Source organism: Sander vitreus, chromosome 13, assembly GCF_031162955.1.
Source record: "Sander vitreus isolate 19-12246 chromosome 13, sanVit1, whole genome shotgun sequence".
Lineage (NCBI taxonomy): Eukaryota > Metazoa > Chordata > Actinopteri > Perciformes > Percidae > Sander > Sander vitreus.
Window position 1 is genome coordinate 14,807,054 of NC_135867.1, and position 20,436 is coordinate 14,827,489.

Here is a 20,436-nt window from a genome sequence, read left to right on the forward strand (position 1 = left end):
CAATAAAGTCCTGTGTCAGCACTTCATACTGTTGACCCTACATGCAGTGTGATGTTTTTCACAGTTGGGTGTGGTGCCACGATATGCAGGGTTTTTTTTCTGCCAAGTCAGAGAACATGTCCTTGGGAAAGCAGAGTAGTTTGGTGTTTTTACTGCACATGCTTTTTTGCATCTCTTGCAGCAGAGTCATCCACAATCAGAGTTTAGCTTTCCCTGTAGCCTTTTACTTTTTGAGTTACTCTCAGTCCTTACCCTGCTGTTTGACAATGAGACGTAATCCAGGTTATCAGACGGAGATCCAGGGTGCTGCAGCAGTGGAGCGTATCTGTTGCTAGTTCTCCATTCCGCAGCTGTCCACGGCTGTGTTCTACTAAGTACAGGGACTTGATGAGGCATACTGCCTGGATGATAATGCAGGCCAGCCGATCCTATCACAAATCTTTTTACTCTGCCCGTTACTCGTCCTCCAATTTCTCAGGAAAATGATTTACTCTTAGGCTTTGCACCAAGAGAGTTCAAGGGAGGACTACCACTCGTAGATGTATTACCCTCCTAAAGCTCTAAAGTGTACAGCTGTAACCTGAGTCATTTCAAATGCTGTTCAGAAAGTTATTAAATATGCATAGCATAGACCTGCACAACACTAGAGAGTGGAATGACAAAATGGCAGCAGCATGGAGCAAAATGTGTAGCCCTGCCAAATACAGGCCTAGCCAAAATAGGCACATACACACATTCAAGCAGCTCATATCTGGAGATAGTCAGTCACCTGAACTGAGTGACCAGTAGGAGAAAGAGGAGGCAGAAACTGAATGGTGCAGGAGGGATGATGACATTAGATTTTTTTTCTTTGTTGATGACAAGCCATTAGAGGCAGGAAGAGATTTTAAAAGCAAGAGAAGATAATCAAAAGTTGAAAATGTTTAAGCACAGGCAGAGATGGGTTGGGAACTACAAGGGAACAAGTGAGAACCTGCAGTGCAGAGTAAATAGATTTTCTGTGTGACGGCCGATGTGCACCTCAGCCTGTCAAGGTGTGGCAATGCCTGCCTTCTCTGTAAAGGCCGTTTCACAGTCGCCACAGCCGAGCTGCATTTTGAGTGCGCGACCAGAGGCCACTCTATTTTTTTCAGCGGCGCACGACAAAGCGGAAACAGGAAGCATGAACGAGCTCCTGGGCAACCGGATGCCAGGACTCTCAGAGTGACTGCAAGTCTCTTGTAAACTTACTGGGTTAAGATGAGTTCTTTTATGGTGAATGAAAGGCTTGATCCGACCAAGTAGGTCATCGAATCAAATCGAAGCATTGACGGCAATGCTGCTGCCAGTTCTGCCGTTGTTTACCTTTTTTCTTCTTCTAGTCTAGTCTAATTTCGTAGAAATAGCAAAGTCGGTAGCCTTTCCTCATTAGCGCCACCTCTGTTCAGGAGAAGACTGCAACTAGTAGGGTTTAATATTTCCCCCGAAAATTAGATGAATCAGATCCCGGGAAATAGCTGTTTCTTTTGTTTGTTTTTAGCCCAACTTTGTATCGATATCATTCAAATATGCGTTCCCAAATCCCAAACTGACATTTTTTTATATAATTTGTATCATTATTAGGGCAAAAGAACTCAGTTTATGTCCATCATCAACACAGTTTGCAATGATCAATTCTGCTGCGTGATCAAGTGAGCTGCTGCAGCGCTAATTATGAAATGCCAGGTGGAATGTCTGTGACTTGTCTTCTGAAAATCTAGGAAACCCTTATAAAACCAATATTTTACAGAACTCTAACAAAATCTGCTAAAGTAAACCATGGAATGATTCCTAAACCATTCTGTTAAATGAAATCCATTCTGTGGCTGTTGAGATTTGTAAGCGACTGCAAACGGGAATAATCACTCGAAGTTAACCAAATATTTCTTTATTAGGGCAGGGCAGGCATATTTCTCTTTTAAACACATACAAGTTCAACTAAATTAAAGAAATTGTACAACTGTGCACTGCAAAAAGACAGGGCCGTAGGCCTATGTAAAACTGAATTGAAAAAAAAATGCCAAAACACTCTGCCGCAATATCAGCATTGCATTGAACTCGTTTAGTTTACAGTGCATTCACACCCTGCCCTTCTTTCTTTTTCTTCTGGAAGTGTGCTTTCAAGAAGCAGAGAGCGTCGATAGACTCTGCGCTCAGGCAGTTTCGGATTTTCGTGACAAACTGACCGCAGATAGAAAACACTCTCTCCGCCACGGATGTAGCCTACTGCTGCGTAATGAATTTAGTGAGCCTGTATTACCGTAGCTACGGTACGGCACCGTCGCCTGCATCAACGTTACCGTATGACAACAATAGATGCGCACTCCTTGCGTATTTTATTTTATTTCCCGTCATAACCTTTCCCTGGAATCGGAAAATAGCCTTGATCAGATTTCCCGGGCATCCCGTCACCCGGGATTAAACCCTAGCAACTAGTGTCGCGACCACCACGCGCGAGTATAAACAGTTAGAAACGTCACACTGGTGCTCGACAGGTCAGCTGCGGCGCGTATACCCCACGTTTCAGGCTCTTTGGTATTCCTCCTGATTCAGTCAGCACCAATACACTCTCAAAATGAGAGAATATATTGCAGAATTAGTGAGACAAAAAGCAAGCAGAGAGGCAAAAGGAAAAAAAAAAACATATAAAAAGTTCCAATGACTGATGGGCAACAAGATGTCTCTGCTGCATAGTGTCTTTGACTCTGTATGAACAAATCTCCCTATGCTGCCCCTGTGTTGCTGTTTTCCAATGGCTTGGTTCCACTATAAAGTACACTATAAAGTGTTTCCACTGTTCTATCCCAACTTCATTCTTCACCACCACAGGCCTATACTACGAATCAATAATCAATATTTTACATAAGAAGAGCAAACTATAATTCTACATAAATATGAAGAATACAGACACGGTTTTACAGGCAAAACGCAATACAGTCGCTGCTTCCTAAAACAGGAAGGAAAGCTGGCAAAAAATAGCCGACGCTGTAGATGCATAAATCACAACGCTTATCAATATCTTACCCATCAGTCAGGCACAAGATCTGACCATAATTACACTTGTGCTTTCCATAAACTGCCGTTGCTTTAGTCTATTATTTCAGTTGCAACCCTGGCAGTGGTAAGCGATCGTGAGAGCAAATAAAAACATAATTCAAACCGATCTGCACATTGGCAACACGGCTCAACAAGCCGACAAATAGCCTATACGTAATTCCCTGCGCTGCAAATCTATAAGCTATCTTTCATAAAAATACCCATCAGGGAATGTAACGGGGTTGTCAGTCTCTTAAGTATTTTCACTTTTGTGACGGGTGACGCCCGTTATCAATCGAGTATTGATTGGTCAGTAGGCGGTGCTTTAACACTGGTTGATCTCTAATCTCCAACATAACCTGCTCCCGACCAGGTTAGATGTTCAGCATAAGTTACCACGGCGATTTAACCCGGTAACAACTGATCCACCGTCGTGATACAGAAAACCCTGGGTTGACCCTGAAGTTACCTCGTTAACGCCAAATCTTGCGTCATAGTATAGGCCTCCGGTTTCCTGGTCATCTGCAACATGTGTGTTTGCACAACTTCCTTTTTAAAGGATTTGGTTTTCAGTTAAGGACACTGTGACTTTTTTGTCTTTTCTTGCTGTCTCTAAACGTGCAGGTTGGCTCTCATCGTGTCAAACTCTCAAGGGGATTTGAGGCAAATGCGCCAGCATTCGAAAGGTAATTATTTGTGTGTAGCAGTTTTTAGCTGCTTCATGTGGCATACAACAGAGACAGAGACAGAGACACTACAATACTATGTTTCCTCCAGTCACTGCCCAAGGCACAACAGAGAAAATCTCTCCAGGCTCTTGAAGGAGAAGATATTAATTGAAGTGTGTCCTTGGAGGCTGGTTTATTGCAGTGAACAGAAAGGATACAATAGTAGCCCTTGATCAGATGTCGACCTTAATAATCTGTATTTTATATTAATTGCAGTCAGTTTCTTTGCAAAAGTCCTTCCTTGACTTTTTGCACATCTCTTATGCATGGCATTCAGCTCAAGATAGACTATTTTTTAATCATTTATTGTCTTCCCAGTAGTAGTATTGTTCCAAATTTTTGTCTGAGAGTTGGAGAAATAGAAATGGAGACCAGATGGGCAGTGACAAATATGTGCCTCCTAAAATGGAATCTTCCACATTTTTGTGTAGAACTGATTCAAACATTTGTCTAGTTTCTTTACAGAAGGAAGATCAATGTTTGCAAGTATCACAACATAATGTTAATTTTAAATGCTCACAAAGCTTGCAGTCTGATACCTAAAAACATTTAAAATATATATAAATATATTTTTAGGGTCACTTAAGCCAGATGGATTGTCGTTGTTTCTAAACCCAGACCCTCTAGAGGACAGATAATCAACCTAATCACTGTGGCACACCCTGCTAGTACCGCGTCTGGTTTCATCGATATCAACTTTCTGTTGCCACCCTATCAGTCTTAGAGCAGCCATGCTGTTCACTCAGTTCAAGTTATTACATAATGCTGTAAAGCTATGAAGACCAACAGTGGTTCTTTTCTGGTCGTTTCTAGACTTCTTGGACTTTAGAATCCTGCACATGTCAAGACAAGCATGCCAGATGGTGAACCAGTTGTATTTTTAAAAAAATGGAAGAAGCACATTGTAATGCAACTATTCTTTTTCAGTATTTGTCCAGATTGGGATTTATGACTCATCCTCTGTTTTGAGTCAGTTTTCTGCAGGGACAGCCTCATATGTCTGTGTTGAAATTTCTTCGATAGTAAGGCCAACAAAAACATCTTTTATAAACTCGGTAACAATAGCAGAGTATAGCCTAGGTCTGCTATTTTCTCTGCTGGATGGTGCTGCCGTTCCATCCATGTCCATACAAATAAGCAGTAAGATGTATACTTTTGAATGTATTGCACATTAATATTTCACTGTTGACTCCAAAAGTGAGGCTTGAATCCACATTTACTTGCCATTGTTGTCATGTCCCGTTCAAAGTCATTGCATTCCTTTACCATACATGTAAAAGTAACAGTTTGAAATAAGTGTGACAAAAGGCTTGTCAGTGGGTTTATATTCCTGTGTAATAAACAGTGTATTGTGTCTCTGTACAGTAGAGATGTGGGCCAAGCAGGTGTTTAGATGCGATGTTGCTGTGCTGCTGCAGCCCTGATTTATTTATTAAGTGATCTTGTGTGTTTAAAACCTAAACATTGGTACCAAGCATGAATACTTTAATATGTTGTGATAAATGCTTATATTGGTGAACCATTAGTTATTAGTCTGTTATGTCATTTTAAGTCTTTATTGCTTATTATGTAAGTGTATTATGTTCTGTCCAGACACTTCACAGCACTGCGGAGGTTGTATGGTAAACAAGTGATCATCAATCTGCTTGGGAGTAAGGAAGGAGAACATATGCTCAGCAAAGCTTTTCAGGTGAGAGGAGCCATTCTCTGTCCCCTAACACTGACCTGTACTACAAAACATTTATGTGATACTTCTAACAAAACAGACTTTGTCCAAAACACACTGGCAGCAGGTCTGGCAGGTCTTTGTAAACCCAGAAACTCTTGTCAGGTCACATTTTTCTCTGTGGTCCATTAGCTATCAAAACCACAAGTGTGGATTTGAGTGTGTGTTCTCAAACATGACCTGCACGTTTACAAATTTTCCTTAGAGTTCAAGCCAATGGTTTTGCATCAATTCATGCAAACTAATGTTGCTTCGTAGGTACAGGCAACACACCTTGCATGCACCACATGTTTGCATTCAGTTTGAATTTCTGTGAATAAGTCCTCTTCCCCTCTCTGTCACTCTCAGAGTCACCTAAAGGCATCAGAGCATGCATCAGCAGTAAAAATGGTGAACTTTGACTACCATCAAAATGTGAAGGGAGGCAAGGCAGACAAACTCCACAGTGTCCTCAAACCCTACATCAGCAAGTTCATGGAAGACTGTGGGTTCTTCTACTACTCGGGAGAGACGGGCATCGCAAGGTGAGAAATAAATACAAACGTGCATAAAGTAGTATTAAAATGTCACTTTTGTTATTTCTTCTTAACATTATATAACATGTCTTTTTAGGACTCAGGGTGGGACCGTTAGAACTAACTGCCTGGACTGTCTGGATAGAACCAACAGTGTCCAGGCCTTCTTTGCCCTTGAGGTAGGAGTCTGACACAGTATGCTCTTGTTTTGTTATAAAATAGCATTTGCATTTCTTCTGTGAAAGTCGATTGCTTTTAGTGATGATGCTTATAGTCTTAATCCCCTGTTCCTCACCACACCAGATGCTGCCAAAGCAGCTGGAGGAAATGGGTCTGACGGAGAAGCCCCAGCTGGTGGCCAGGTTTCAGGAGGTTTTTAGGACCATGTGGTCTGCCAATGGAGACTCTGTCAGCAAGATCTACGCGGGCACAGGTGCCCTGGATGGCAAGGCCAAGGTACACAATATGGACACATTAAATGCACACAAATACCAGTTCACAGTAATTCACAGTTTCACAATTGAGGCAACATGTTATAAGCGCTGCATTTTATGTAGGAGTATCATGATTTTGTCAGATTGTATTTATTTTAACACCTTGCCAACCTGCTGTTACAATGTCCTCCCAATTGCTGATACTAACTGGTCAATTCCAACTAAAAAGAAAGCTTTACAGCTTTAGCTAAGGCAAGATTTTCAAAGATATTTAAGCCCTATAAAAAATGCTTGAGAGAGGATCACAAAGGCTCACTATTGTCCTTCACACCCTACTGTCAGCTTACACATCTTAAACATCTCAGTTTAAGCATGCTCATAGCAGCCTATGGAAGTGAAAATATGTTGACAGAACTGGGAACCTAAATTGTTACCTTTTTTACATTGATCTTAAACCATAAACAGCACTCAAGATAATGTCTAGTTGTGCACTGTGCATGCAGTGACAGAGTTGATCCTCTCTGTGTGGAGAGCTGTGTGCTTTAGTTTCTTAACTTTTGTGTGCTATCTCTTCCTGCTGTCCTTTGGACCTCTCTACCTCTGTGGTAAGTTAAGAAGCAAGTCTATGTTGTTTTTGAGCTCTGGGCCTATGTCTGGTGCATTATTGATTTCAGTGTCTGGGTTAAATGATTATGATTAGGGGCACCTGGTTAGCTCACCTGGTTGCGCTCCATGTACAGAGGCTCAGTCCTTGTCGTAGCGGCCGCAGGTTCACTTCTGACCTGCTGCCCTTTGCTGCATGTCATTTCCAATCTCTCTCCCACTTTCATGTCTTAATCTGTCCTGTCAGTAAAGGCAATAAAAGCCCCCCAAAAAAGAAATGATTATGAGTAATGATGATGTGATAGGTGGGACCTCTTTATTTAAAAAAAGAAAGAAAATGCTGGTATCCATGTGATCAGGGTGGGAAATTAACTTTTTTGCCCGCCAGCCACAGTGGCTGGTGGATGCCCAATTTTACCAGCCACTTATATTTTTTACCAGCCACTTTTTCCTGGAACTCAAATTTATAAAAAGTGCACTAGCATATTTTGAATTGCTTCAATGCATTATTTTTTATTATTAATACATATTTTATTAATATAGGCAAATAAAAAGTGATGTGAAAAAAGCCTGCGAGACCATGGTTAAATTGTGTTTGGTCATTCTACAGTAATTGTAGGCCTACATGTTTAATGAACAAAAAAATACTGACTCATCTCTCAGTAACAGCATTAATCAGTCCCTCCAGGATTTCACAGCCTTTTTTATAGATTGTTACGGCCCAAAATGCCTGATTTTTGCGGGAGCTTTTGTAAAAAATTGCGATAAAAGTTGCCATGTCTTTTGTATTTTTGTTGCAATGAAGTTGCGAGAGACAGTGAAAGTTGCTTTTTTGCATAGTTCTTTAAAAATAAAAAGGAAACTTAATTTGGGGAGAATTAAATTACTCTGTGCTGAGTTGTCCTAGTAACCTTTCCAAAAGGCTCAGGATGCTGGTATAATGAAAATGGCTGGTGGATTTAAGACAAAAACTAATAATTCATTGAATGAATCAAATTTGAACATATGTGTCAGTGGCTTGTTGATCTTTACATTGTTAGTTAATATCCTAACCTGGCTTGGGTTGGGACACACATTCATACGGTTTGATTAAGTACTTATTGGACTTTAGTTTATCATTGCATTTACAATAACGAGCATAGCTGTCATCAGTTTAGGTCATCCTGTACGTCTCATCTCCGTTTTCTGCATCCACCGTGTGTGTTTGTGTGCGCGTGCGCATCAGTCGCGGGGGGGAACAGAGTAGCAGAGAGCTGACAGGATTCAAACAGCAGCAGCTTCAGCGACTTTATAGTGAAAAACCGTTACAGCGTACATTGATGTTAAAATGTATACAGGTTGGCAGGACGGTCTGAAATGTTTTGCATGGTCTTTCGCTGTACGTTTTGTCTTTACTTCCCCCTCAACAGCTACTGCTGACTCCGCGGAGGGCCTCTTAACACCGGGGATATGTCGCCACATGTTTTTAACCGATAATTTTCGTTTCGTCTGTACCTCAGCTCAGCTACATGGTGTCACGGACTAGCGCTGAAAACTACTCGACAAAAGTCTGGAGTTGACGGAAATATGCATGGTCAAAGCCCTGGCTGTGAACGGTTTCATTTCCTATAAGTTCTTCACAATAAAAGTCCTCCATTATTTTGGTATTTAAATGTTTTTATTATGAAGCAGCAAAATCCGGAAATGTTGGGGATTCATTAGCAGTAAAATAACGCGACTCCTATAAGGAAAAGCTGTCCAATCCGTTACAAGGAATGTTTTACAATCCACCCGCCACTGTGGCTGGTATACAAGGCAAAGCCACTTTGAAAAAGTACCCGCCATTGGCTGGTGGCGGGTGCTAATTTCCCACCCTGCATGTGATGCATACTGTCTTGACCTGGCAACTCTCGAAAGCTCCATGGAGAGCTCTACTGATATACAGAAATTGAGTTTAAAAGAAGGAGAATTGCTATTGCTTGTTAAGGGATACTTTTCATACTACAGCATCATCTCTGATTGTTGCCTACATTATCTGGCAACATCTGCTGTCTTGATTGGATGATCTTGGAGTAATCAATTTAAAAGTATTGCCATGTGGCATGTAATCAAACCATGTTGCACATCAATCGGTGACCTTTTTTTTTTTTTAATCCTTCCCGGTCAGTTCAAAAATCTATATTGCTTGGATAGATACTTGCTTTCTGATGTGTTCCTCCTTTTCTTATCTTCTGTGGTTGGAGTGGGAAATGCAGACATTTAAACCAAGTGGGAGTAGAGCTAATAAGGTGTTTTTTATTTTTATTTTCTGCGTGTCTGTTTGCAGGCGGGGAAGCTAAAAGATGGCGCTCGTTCTGTGACAAGGACCATCCAGAACAACTTCTTTGACAGTTCTAAGCAGGAGGCTATAGACATCCTGAGGCTGGGCTCCACACTCAACAGTGATTTGGCGGACAAAGCTCGGGCCCTGCTCACCACTTCCAGTCTTTATGGTAATTGTTTACAACATATGACATTTTTGATTCAACGGATCACATCTTACCCTGGAATGTACATATGAGTAGTCTAATACATGGTTGCTGATTCTATATTTTGTAATTTCAAGAAAAACTTTCTTTCTGCTCCATCTAGGAGGAATTGTTTGAATATGTTGACAAGTTTTGACCTGTGTCTGTTATAGCCCTGTTAGCTACTCTGCACAATAGAAGGGTTTGTCTGGACCGCATCAAGTGTAATCTCCATGTGCCAGCTCTCTGTCCCAGTTAGATTAATGCTGACGACTACTCTGCTAAAATTATCTGTTGATGCACTGGTTAACCCGCCCTTCTCTCCCTTCTCTCCCCCCTGCTCTTGCATACAATCTTAGTCACTGAGCCCGTCTTACAATCAGGTATAGTAACTGACAGACTGCCCCCCAGTGGATGGATCTTTTGATCCTTCCTGTCATATAGCTGTCCTATCATTTGTGTTTGCTACTCGTTATTGTTCATTGATTTATAATCCATTGTTGGTAGTGGTTTAATCCTCTGTCTTTTCCATATCATTAGTCTTTTGCAATAGTGGTTCAAAGAAAGAGGATGCTAAATTTTGCAATGAAATGTAACATCACTGAGTGGACATTTATAGACAGAAATAAACCAATACCAAGGTTGATTATTTGAATGTTATCTGTATTCCAACAAGAGTTCTGGTTTGTAGCCTTTCTCCCACGCCCTGTGTTTTAGGACATTGTTTATTTGGATGTTCTCCCATTGTTTTTGATAAGACCTTTCCCATTTTTGTTTTGTTTCCCTGTATGCCACCCCTTCCTGCAGACACACACATACTTAACCATTTTATACTCTAATCCTACTCTCCTCCCTTCTAAAGCCTCCCCAAGAGTATTGCTGGGAATGTGTCAGAACTACCATAAATACACGAGGCCCAAGAAGATCCGGGTGTGTGTCGGGACCTGGAATGTCAACGGGGGTAAACAGTTTCGCAGCATTGCTTACCGCAACCAGACACTCAACGACTGGCTGTTAGATGCTCCAAAGAAGGCAGGGCATCCTGAGTTCCAGGGTACGTCAGTGTGTATTTATCTGCACTCTAAATGTCTGGAATTTATGTTTCATTGGGCTGTTCCTAGTTATTAGGTGAAAAGAGTAGTTTGACGTTTTGGGAAATATGGTTATTCGCTTTTCTGCCGAGAATTGGATGAAAAGAACGATACCACTCTTATGTCTGTACTCAAGCTATCCTGCCTCTGTCAGAAGGTAACAAAATCCAGGTACCGGCACCTCTGAAGCTCACTGTTGAACATGTTATATCTCCTTTATACGTTGTGAGGTTTAAAGGGGGGTTATGTGCTACACTAACTACTTCAAAAAGTGACTGGTATAGATATATCTAGTATGACTAGTATCTAGTATATCTACTTTATATGCTAAATTGTATGTTAAAATATAATGTTCATTTTTTTTTATTAGACACTTTCGTTAATTTTTTCTCTTTACAGACAGCAAAGCCAACCCCATAGATATCTTTGCCATCGGTTTTGAGGAAATGGTTGAACTGAATGCTGGCAATATTGTCAGTGCGAGGTATGTGTGCAAGATTCCAGCCTCCGATAAATGACCTTTCTGTTTATTTTTACCTTTAGGCTAGATAGGAGATGAGCGCCATACAGCCTACTATTTAGCTAGTATCAAGCATGCGGTTTTCGAAAAATAAAGTTATGAAATATTGAAATGCATTAATTACATTTAAAAGGGTATTGAACATAAAATCCTGAAAAGGTGGCTATGATATTTTTTCAGTTCCTGAATTTGCCCCTGACATAATAAGATGATTAAGCTGAGCTGGACTACTTTGGCCTGAGCCGACAAGGCTAATATCACTTATCCAGATGTGAATTATTTTGGCTATACAGTATATCTTGAGGAGGAACTAAGTGGCTTTTGTCATCTTAAAATTTAACATAATAAAATGTTAATTGTCCTCTCACTCACTTTATGTTTCTGGCTTGTCTGGGTGGTATATATTTTTTACTGCACATCTTTCTGCACTTTCAGCACTACAAACCAGAAACTATGGGCAGCTGAGCTCCAAAAAAACATATCGCGGGACCACAAGTATGTGCTGCTTGCTTCAGAGCAGCTGGTCGGAGTTTGTCTGTTTGTTTTCATCCGCCCACAGCACGCACCCTTCATCAGGTATGAACTGGACACATTCTCACGAGAGACTTGTATCGTTATACTGTAAATCACAGTTATGGTAACAAATGTAAACTTGTCATTCAATATGTTTTGCAGGGATGTTGCTGTAGATACTGTAAAAACTGGTATGGGTGGGGCTACAGGCAATAAAGGAGGCGTGGCCATCCGCCTGCTCTTCCACACCACCAGCATCTGCTTCGTCTGCTCCCACTTTGCTGCTGGCCAGTCACAGGTCAAGGAGAGGAACGACGACTACAATGAGATCACACGCAGACTCACCTTCCCCATGGTATTAACCATGGCATTAACAAGCATTTTTACAAACACATTTTTGCATAACGTAAAAATAACCTCATCCGTCTTGTCCCTGCCAGGGTCGTCTGCTGTACTCGCATGACTACGTTTTCTGGTGTGGAGACTTTAACTATCGAATCAGTCTGCCCAATGAGGAAGTGAAAGAGCTAATCAAACAGCAGAACTGGGATGCCTTGACAGCTGGGGACCAGTTGTTGGACCAGAAGAATGCTGGTTTGGTATGACCTACAGCACGCATGCATGTTTACAGCACTGATAACTTTCACTCCCTCTCAACAGGAATTGCACGTACTAATGCGGAGACCTCCTCAACAGGTTTTCCGAGGTTTTATCGAGGGGAAGATAGATTTTGCCCCCACTTATAAGTATGACCTCTTCTCAGAAGATTATGACACCAGTGAGAAGTGCCGCACACCAGCCTGGACTGACCGCATACTCTGGAAGAGGAGGAAGTGGAACTTTAGCAAAACAGGTAAGATGCAGAGCCACTGCAGAGAAGTCTAACTAACCCAAATAATCGTCTTCTCTTCTATCTCAGACCTTGTGACTGAAGACAACATTATAGCACTGGCAAAAATATGGTTTTAGTCTTATTATTGCATTTGTGCATGTTTTGCAGCTGAGGAGATGAATGTAGTAGGGGCAGCTTCTACTTCTAGGGACAATGAGGACGATCCAGACAACCCCTGGAGCCCTGGGACTCTGAAGTACTATGGCAGGGCTGAGCTTAAGACCTCAGACCACAGGTAATTAACAAGATATATCTCTGAGTGGAGCGAATTGATGATATTTAAGTTTCACCTATAGCAATATAAATTGCTGCGTTTCCATGTCACATCTGTGTTGTCAAGTGGAAACGACTAATCACATAGACTCTGAAATATACTGTAACAATGGGGAAAACAAATATATGGTGTTTGTCTTTAGTCAAATATCACCGTCCTCAAGGTCTGCTATCTTTCTTTAGGCCCGTGGTGTCGATAATAGATGTGGACATCCTGGAGGTCGACCCGGACGCGCGGCACCAGGTCTACAAAGACGTCATTGCCCTGCAGGGGCCTCCAGACGGCACCATCCTGGTGTCCCTCTGCTCTTCCGGCCCCGACGACTACTTTGACGATGCACTCATAGACGAGCTGCTGGACAAGTTTGCTCATTTTGGAGAGGTCATCCTCATCAGGTGAGCCTGACATCCCGCCACACACAGACAGACATGTATCACCTGCAGACAGTGAGACTGCATTGACAGTGTCCTTGTTTATGCAGGTTTGTTGAGGAGAAGATGTGGGTGACTTTCCTTGAAGGTTACTCTGCTCTTGCTGCTCTGTCTCTCAGCGCCTCCACCGTAAGTCGTCACTGATTTTATTAATTGCTTCTAAGCTATAGCCATAAGTTTTAACATTAATAATATAAAATGCGTTTCCATCTCTATTGTCTAATCTTAAAGTCAATCATAGTTTTAATCACCACTGTGCATCTTTTAAGCACTTTTTCCTCAATTGTATACCTGGGAACCAATATCTACTTCTCTCTTGTATGTCTCTTTGTAACATTGTAGGTCCTTGGCAAGATGTTGGACATCCGTCTGAAGAGTCCAGGTTGGATCAAGAATCTAGAGGATGAGATGAGCGTGGATAGGATCTGTGGAAGCATCCCCACCTCGGCCAGCTCCACCCTGCTGGCTGAGGACACGGACATGGGCGATGACGATTACGATATGGAAGGTGAGGGATGACCACCCAAGCAATTCCAATCCTTATCCTCAAAATTTTTAAAATGAATGACCATTTATATTTACGTTTTTTTGCCGCCACTGATATAGAGAAGGCTGTATGGATTACCAGTTTCAAGTACATGAATTTGTCTTGTCTCCTTAGGTGATGTGGACGAGGAGGTGGAGGAGATCCTTCCCCAGCACCTTCAGCCTGGAGCAGGCTCTGGCCCTGGATCCTCCCCTCTCCCTTCCCCCCGCAGTAGTCCCTGTCCCTCCCCCACCCACGGAGAACCTACCGCCCCCAGCAGGCCTAGTCGTGGAGTACAACCCTCTCGACCATCACATGGTAAATATAATTTGGGGAGCATGACACACACCTGGAATCAGTTAAAGGTGCCGTAGGTAGGATTGTGAAGATCCAGGACTTAGCCAAAAAATTTGAACATCGACAACTTCTCAGTCCCTCCCCCTTTTCCGCTAAAGCCCAAAACGGTCTCCTAAGCCCCTCCCCCTACAAGGGAGAAAGAATGCGTGTGCATGAGCAGTGATTGACGCGCAGTTAGACACCCCTACCTACTGCACCTTTAACTAAGAGTACAGTCCAATAATCAGCTAAGGCTCCAGTCTTTGCCTGCTGGATTATAAACTGTAATTCTGTTCTGTTTGTAATTTACTGAAGCAGATTTAAGCCCATCACCATTGAGGAGAGAAATTACAGGTAAAATGTAATGTGTGATAAATTAGTCTATGTTTAGTGTTAGAAGGCTTGCATTGTGTCTTCCAGTAAACTACTTGCTTCCTTTAAGAACATGTGTTATGGTGCAGTATTAAAATGTGTGCAGTGTTAGCTTTATCGTTTCTTCACTAAATCACAGCTATGCACATGGAACAAATTGTAGAATTTGAATTAAGACTTCAGAAATGGGGCTCATGGCTTGATATACGTTTGACCAGTGTGATTTGTCAAAGAAAAGAACATATTTATATTATTACAATTTTTCTGATTAACAGTTTTTTTATTTTTTGAATACAGCATTCATACAGATACAAATACAACACCCCACCCCCCACCCCAAAACAAAACACCTCACCACAAACCGATTTGCCTTGGTTTCACATAGATGTACAAATAGAAGGTACAATTATTCAATAACATACCACATGAACACAAATAAAAATAAATGACAAACAAAATACCGTAGATGCCTCTCTCAAGGAATTATTTCAATTTACAGTCTCTCTCCTTCCTCCAATTTTTTTGTCATAGAATTCTAGTTTAGATGTCTTATAAGACATCCTTTCAAATGCTGCCACTCTTGGCAATTCAACAGTCCACTCTTGGACCGAGGGAACTCCCTCGGTTTTCCACCCTCTAAGAAGTATCTGTCTGCCTATCATGATGCTGGTTTGGATCCAGTTTTTTACTCCCTTTGGTTAATACTGAATCATCCCCTAAGACAAATAGTCTGGGACAGAACTCTAGTTGAATCCCTGAGATCTCAGTAAGGAGACTGTGTAGCCATGTCCAAAATTCTTGCACTTTGTCACAGGACCATAAGGCATGTAAAAGATGACCCTCTTCAGATTTACATCGCCAGCAGTTTGGATTTGTGATCAGACCTAATCTAAACAGTCTAGACGGGGTCCAATAAAACGATGCATTATTTAATTAAATTGTATTAAATGTACTCTTGCATCCCTTGACATGGTTTTTATGTTTGTACATATCTTTATCCACTCATCCTCCTCCAGTGTCAGACTTAGGTCCCTCTCCCATATGCTCTTAAGAGCTAGTATAGCCCCGTCCCCTGCTGTCTGAATCAACATGGAGTAATACACAGAAGCCTTGAATCCTTGACTATATTACCTTAAAATCTCTTCTAGGAACCCAGCTGTTTTAACATACAACAGATTTTAATTTTTTTTTTTACATTTAGGGCATTAAGCCATGCTTCTTTCCAGAGAATTTTTAATGTAGGCTTATTTATCTTCCAGGGCCTCCTGTTGACTTCCAGCCTGGTGCCCCCACGTCTCTAGAGCCCAAACGCCCACCTCCCCCTCGTCCCCACGGCCCCCCAGCCAGACCAGCACCCCCCCAACGCCCACCACCCCCTTCAGGTAAAGTATCATCCTTAACCTTATTCTCTACAGTAAATTAAAGCCTAATTTTCTGACATTTTAATCACAGAAGTACAGTCTGTAACCTCAGAGCAACCAATTCAAATCCTATATTGGAAGTGTGGATATTACATTTTTTTTTAGCATGGTACAGAATGATATACTTAAGGCAGGTGTTAACATGTTCACCTTTATCCCACTGCTTCGCCTCATTCCTGAAGGAGGCATGAGCCCTCTGCCAGTTAGAAAGGACTCTGGAGGTAAAGTGTGGAACGGTGTGTTTATATGCTTACATTGCTGACGCTATTCAAGTAGTGGCTGCTATTTTCCATTTCAGTTCAGCATAGAACAAAGTTAGTTTGCAGACGATTGCATGATGCTTTAACAAAAAAAGTGTATTTTTCACACAACCATTAACCTGACATGAACCCTCTCCTACACCTGACTGGATGTTCACACCACTGGGCTGTTCTTGGGCTCAGCTTCAGCTTCAGCCAAAACTATCCACCCAAATCAATTTCAGAATAAAATTTGAAGTGGAAATGGGCCATGTGGTTGCAGAGTCATGCTTGATTTTAGGTGAACAGTTCTAGATTAAGGTTTTTCCGAGTTGAGAAGTGGTGAATGACCACTTAGGTCAAGTTCTAAATGCAGTATTTTTTGTGCATCATCCAATCGCTCCCTATATTGTGGTTTTGGTGGATGTAAATTCTTATAGAGAAAATGTGGCTAGCTTTACAACAATATCCCTCATCTGTGGTATATCTGTGAGTACTATTAACGTGTGACCTAGACAGTTTCCTAGGTATTGTTGCCCTTATTTGAATTTATTTGATGTAGGAGTAGCTGGTAAGTCATGATGTATTTTTTTCATATTGAAATACTGTTTCCCCTCTTTGACTTTAAGACTGTGGTGAATGGCCCAGCCCACTGTTTGGTAGGAGAGGCAGTGAAGGTAACTGGCCTGGTATGAGAGGCAGTGAAGGTAACTGGCCTGGTATGAGAGGCAGTGAAGGTAACTGGCCTGGTATGAGAGGCAGTGAAGGTAACTGGCCTGGTATGAGAGGCAGTGAAGGTAACTGGTCATGTGTCTTTTAAATGTCATCTGATCCCTGTAGACCCAGTCGTCAATGCTTTTTTTTTGGCATTGATAGTTTACCATTAACCAATTCTGTATCTTGTGGGCCTTCATAGTCTTGTGTGTATGTGAGAGAGATGTGTTTGGTAGTCTGTTGTAAATATATATATTTGGCTTATTTAAATGCAAAATAAGCAGGGAATGAAAAAACCTGAAAGAGGTTAAAGGACTAGTGGGATCAAATCCACTGGAGGCAAATTCAGACTTTTTTATCCAGAAGACAACATTTCTCCTTCCCCATTTAATATTCAGTGGTGGTTATAAATGTAATAAATCCCTACCAATTATTGTTTAGTGTATTTAATGTTGTTAATAAAAACAACAACAAAAGAGAAGAGCAGGCATTTTCCGTCATGAGACATTGTTTTTTTTATTGTATACATTTGTATTGAGGTCTGGAAGTCAATATCGCAACTTGTGCAAGAGTAACATGTATCAAAACGAGGCTACTTTAATCAGTCAATTACATTATTATCAGGAGTCACGAGTACAGACATTGCAGACGACCATCTGACTGAAATGGTTGTAGATAGTAGGAAACCGAATGCCTCCCAATTGTACACGCTATCATTATGGACTAAACAAGTATTGATTTGGTGGTCATAGTCTTTTCATAACTGGGAAGATTACGTGAGTTAAAGGTTCCGGACATAAAATGGTCTTAATGTCAGATCGGCTACAGGAAAATCTTTCTCAGGCAGGTAGATATTCCAACTCACACCATCTCAGGCATCACTGCTCTGCTGCATTTTTACCAACATACGCTATTCCTAGTGCTTCTTGTAAAGTGTTGTCAATAGTAACACCTGCTTCCTGTGACCAGTACTCCACTTTGTGCATAACAGTAATGTGGTTTGGTTTCCTTTGTGCTGCAAAGGACCAAAAAGCCCCGCTCTTCCTCAGCCAGATGCTGCTGCAGGTGAGTGCCACATAGCATGACGTAGCCTCACTTAGCATTAGCGTACTAATTAAATAAAAGGATTGTTACTCAATTATGTAGGTTTGTATTTGTCCCATGAACGGCCATCTTTGTGTGGAGTTTTCTTGTACTTGCTGGGAGTGATATGGGGCTGAGATTATCCCTGTCTGTCCATTTATAATCCTGTGTTATGTGTTTATACCCCGACACAAATTAAGCCCGTCCCAGGGTGGGGGATAGGGTTTGGTTGCCTTTGACTTGGCCTGTCTTTACATGACCGATTGTATGATGTGTGTGGTTAGCTGAATCCCTCTGTCACACTAAGGGTGTGCATGGTTAGCAGGGTTGACTTACGTTTGGTGGCTGTACAGTGATGTATTACAGAGAAGCAGACATTTAAATCGCGTAAGAACATGTTCACAGGCACAGAGAGGGGATCAGCAAGAGAATGGCAAAAGAAGAGGTGTGTGCTTGCAAGCTGTGTGAGTAGCAGTTGGCTTACAGAACAAGGCCTGCCTCTCCAGACCTCCTGCAGCTCCGGAATGACTGAGTCATCGTCATTAATAATTAGCCATGGGGAATTTGGTCTGTCATAGGTTGGGGTGGGTTTGCAGCGCACTTGTGTGATTTAGTACAGTGCTTGTAAAAGTTATCGTTATTCGTTCATTTGCTTGAACCTCCCATCTCATAAAATGCTCTTGCTATTCCTTACATCTCTCCCTAGGGGGCAGTGCCCACATGATAGATACATTATAGTAAGATTTCTTGTTGCTAATTAAGCTGGTTTGTCTTTTTAAACTCTTTCAGCTCGAGGCCAGGTAGCAGTGGGAGCTCCTGGATCTGGAGGTGCTCCCAGACCGGTGAGTTTACAACTCTGAATATCCACACCAAAAGGAGTTTGGCCTATCTTTTATTGATTTTTACCCAATTTGTTAATTTCTCCCTACTCTCTATGATCTCTTCGTCATCCAGAATATCCCTGCTCGTGCTGGGGTAATCAGTATTCCCCCTCAGTCTCGCCCACCACCTCTCTCTCACCCTGGAGCACCCAGACCCATCCCAGACGTGCATCCTGGGGCCCCTCGGCCCATCCCAGACACCCACCCTGGAGCCCCACGACCTGTGCCCGGTGGCCAGGCCAAACCGACTGACCTGCCTCTGGGTATGGACATGTGTTTTTACAGAGGCCGTTATACTAGATTATCAACACTAGAATGTTATTTATGTGATAGAGTGAATTAAGCCTTAACTCTGTCCTGTTTCCTCTCTCAGGTCCTCCTCCTTTAGAGCCCCCTGCAGCGAGACCCCAGGTTCCATCACCCATGCAGCCCCAAACAGCTGCCCCTTCAGTTCAATCCCAATTCCCACCAGCAATGCAGCCCCAACATGCTGCCCCTTCAGTTCAGTCCCAACTCCCACCAGCAATGCAGCCCCAACAAGCTGCCCCTTCAGTTCAGTCCCAACTCCCACCAGCAATGCAGCCCCCCATGCAGCCCCAACAAGCTGCCCCTTCAGTTCAGTCCCAACTCCCACCACCGATGCAGCCCACATTTCCAGCTCCACTCCAGCCACAGCAAGCTCCTAAAGCAGCGTCCCCTCCTGCCGCCACTGCTGCTACCCCCCCTGCTGGGCTTCCACAGGGTCTAGCCTCTCCTAAACCCCCACCACGCTCCCGCTCCTCTCACACTCTGCCACCTGATGCTGCCAAGTCTGAGACAGCCCCAGCTGCGCAGGTTGGTGTCAACTTCTTTTCATTAAATTATTGGAATTTCAGTAACTGAATAAAGAACACTAACTATTTCTATAATCATCGATCGAGTACACTAAGATTTTTCTGCTTGCATGTAGTTAAATAATGTACTACATTCTTCAGACAGTGAAGTGATTCTTGCTCAAATTCTGCTCATTAGACAAGATATTTTCTGCTAAATTTTGAGGAGTGTTGTGGAGACCGGGATAATAGCCTCTTTCTGCTCCTTTGTCCCACATATGATGAGCTTAGTTGTCCGTGTCATTCTTCCTGCTTTTGTCTCTCTGATACATTTGTCTCTCTCTCACAAGCTGGAGAAGCCCTCAGGGTGACAGGTACTTTATATTAAACCACCTCTTTGTCTCATCCTCCATAGCACAACAGTCCTCTGCTCTGATGTTATTACCTCTCATAAATTACACTCAGTAACCTCCCCCTCTCTTTATTTTCTTTTAATAACTTTTCCTTCCTTTAATGTCTCCTCCTAAGTTATTCCAACCTGGATGTTTTTAGTCCACTGCAATGCCAGGCATTGTCTTGTGTTAGGCTCACAACATGGAGCAGTCCTTGTCTTCTTTTTGTCGGTCAACATATCAAACCATAAATGACATGAAAAAATGACAGATGAAAATGTGATGTTTTGTTGTTGGCCATTTTCCCCTCACTAGTCTTTTCATATCTGCTCACTGTGGTTCCGGTGATGAGAGTGAGCACATATGCAATGACCTCATAATTTGATTTAACAT

The 20,436-nt window shown here is 42.2% G+C and overlaps 1 protein-coding gene across 10 annotated transcripts in view; it reads left to right on the forward strand.

Annotated features, from left to right (window-relative positions):
• Positions 1–20,436, forward strand: part of synj1 (synaptojanin 1) — a 30,779-nt gene that overhangs the window by 6,339 nt on the left and 4,004 nt on the right. For 2 of the 10 annotated variants that reach the window (XM_078266525.1, XM_078266531.1), the window contains 24 exons: positions 3,679–3,740; positions 5,376–5,472; positions 5,857–6,032; positions 6,121–6,202; positions 6,327–6,479; positions 9,375–9,531; positions 10,409–10,600; positions 11,037–11,121; positions 11,593–11,733; positions 11,833–12,025; positions 12,111–12,269; positions 12,367–12,523; positions 12,671–12,797; positions 13,019–13,231; positions 13,318–13,396; positions 13,610–13,775; positions 13,929–14,111; positions 14,445–14,483; positions 15,761–15,883; positions 16,105–16,143; positions 17,899–17,940; positions 18,748–18,800; positions 18,913–19,102; positions 19,213–19,673. In XM_078266525.1, the coding sequence (XP_078122651.1) occupies positions 3,679–3,740; positions 5,376–5,472; positions 5,857–6,032; positions 6,121–6,202; positions 6,327–6,479; positions 9,375–9,531; positions 10,409–10,600; positions 11,037–11,121; positions 11,593–11,733; positions 11,833–12,025; positions 12,111–12,269; positions 12,367–12,523; positions 12,671–12,797; positions 13,019–13,231; positions 13,318–13,396; positions 13,610–13,775; positions 13,929–14,111; positions 14,445–14,483; positions 15,761–15,883; positions 16,105–16,143; positions 17,899–17,940; positions 18,748–18,800; positions 18,913–19,102; positions 19,213–19,673 (3,369 nt within the window). Of the gene's footprint in view, positions 1–3,678; positions 3,741–5,375; positions 5,473–5,856; positions 6,033–6,120; positions 6,203–6,326; positions 6,480–9,365; positions 9,532–10,408; positions 10,601–11,036; positions 11,122–11,592; positions 11,734–11,832; positions 12,026–12,110; positions 12,270–12,366; positions 12,524–12,670; positions 12,798–13,018; positions 13,232–13,317; positions 13,397–13,609; positions 13,776–13,928; positions 14,112–14,444; positions 14,484–15,760; positions 15,884–16,104; positions 16,144–17,898; positions 17,941–18,747; positions 18,801–18,912; positions 19,103–19,212; positions 19,674–20,436 lie in introns of all 10 variants that reach the window. The other 8 variants (XM_078266523.1, XM_078266529.1, XM_078266526.1 and 5 more) reach the window with 5 other exon arrangements.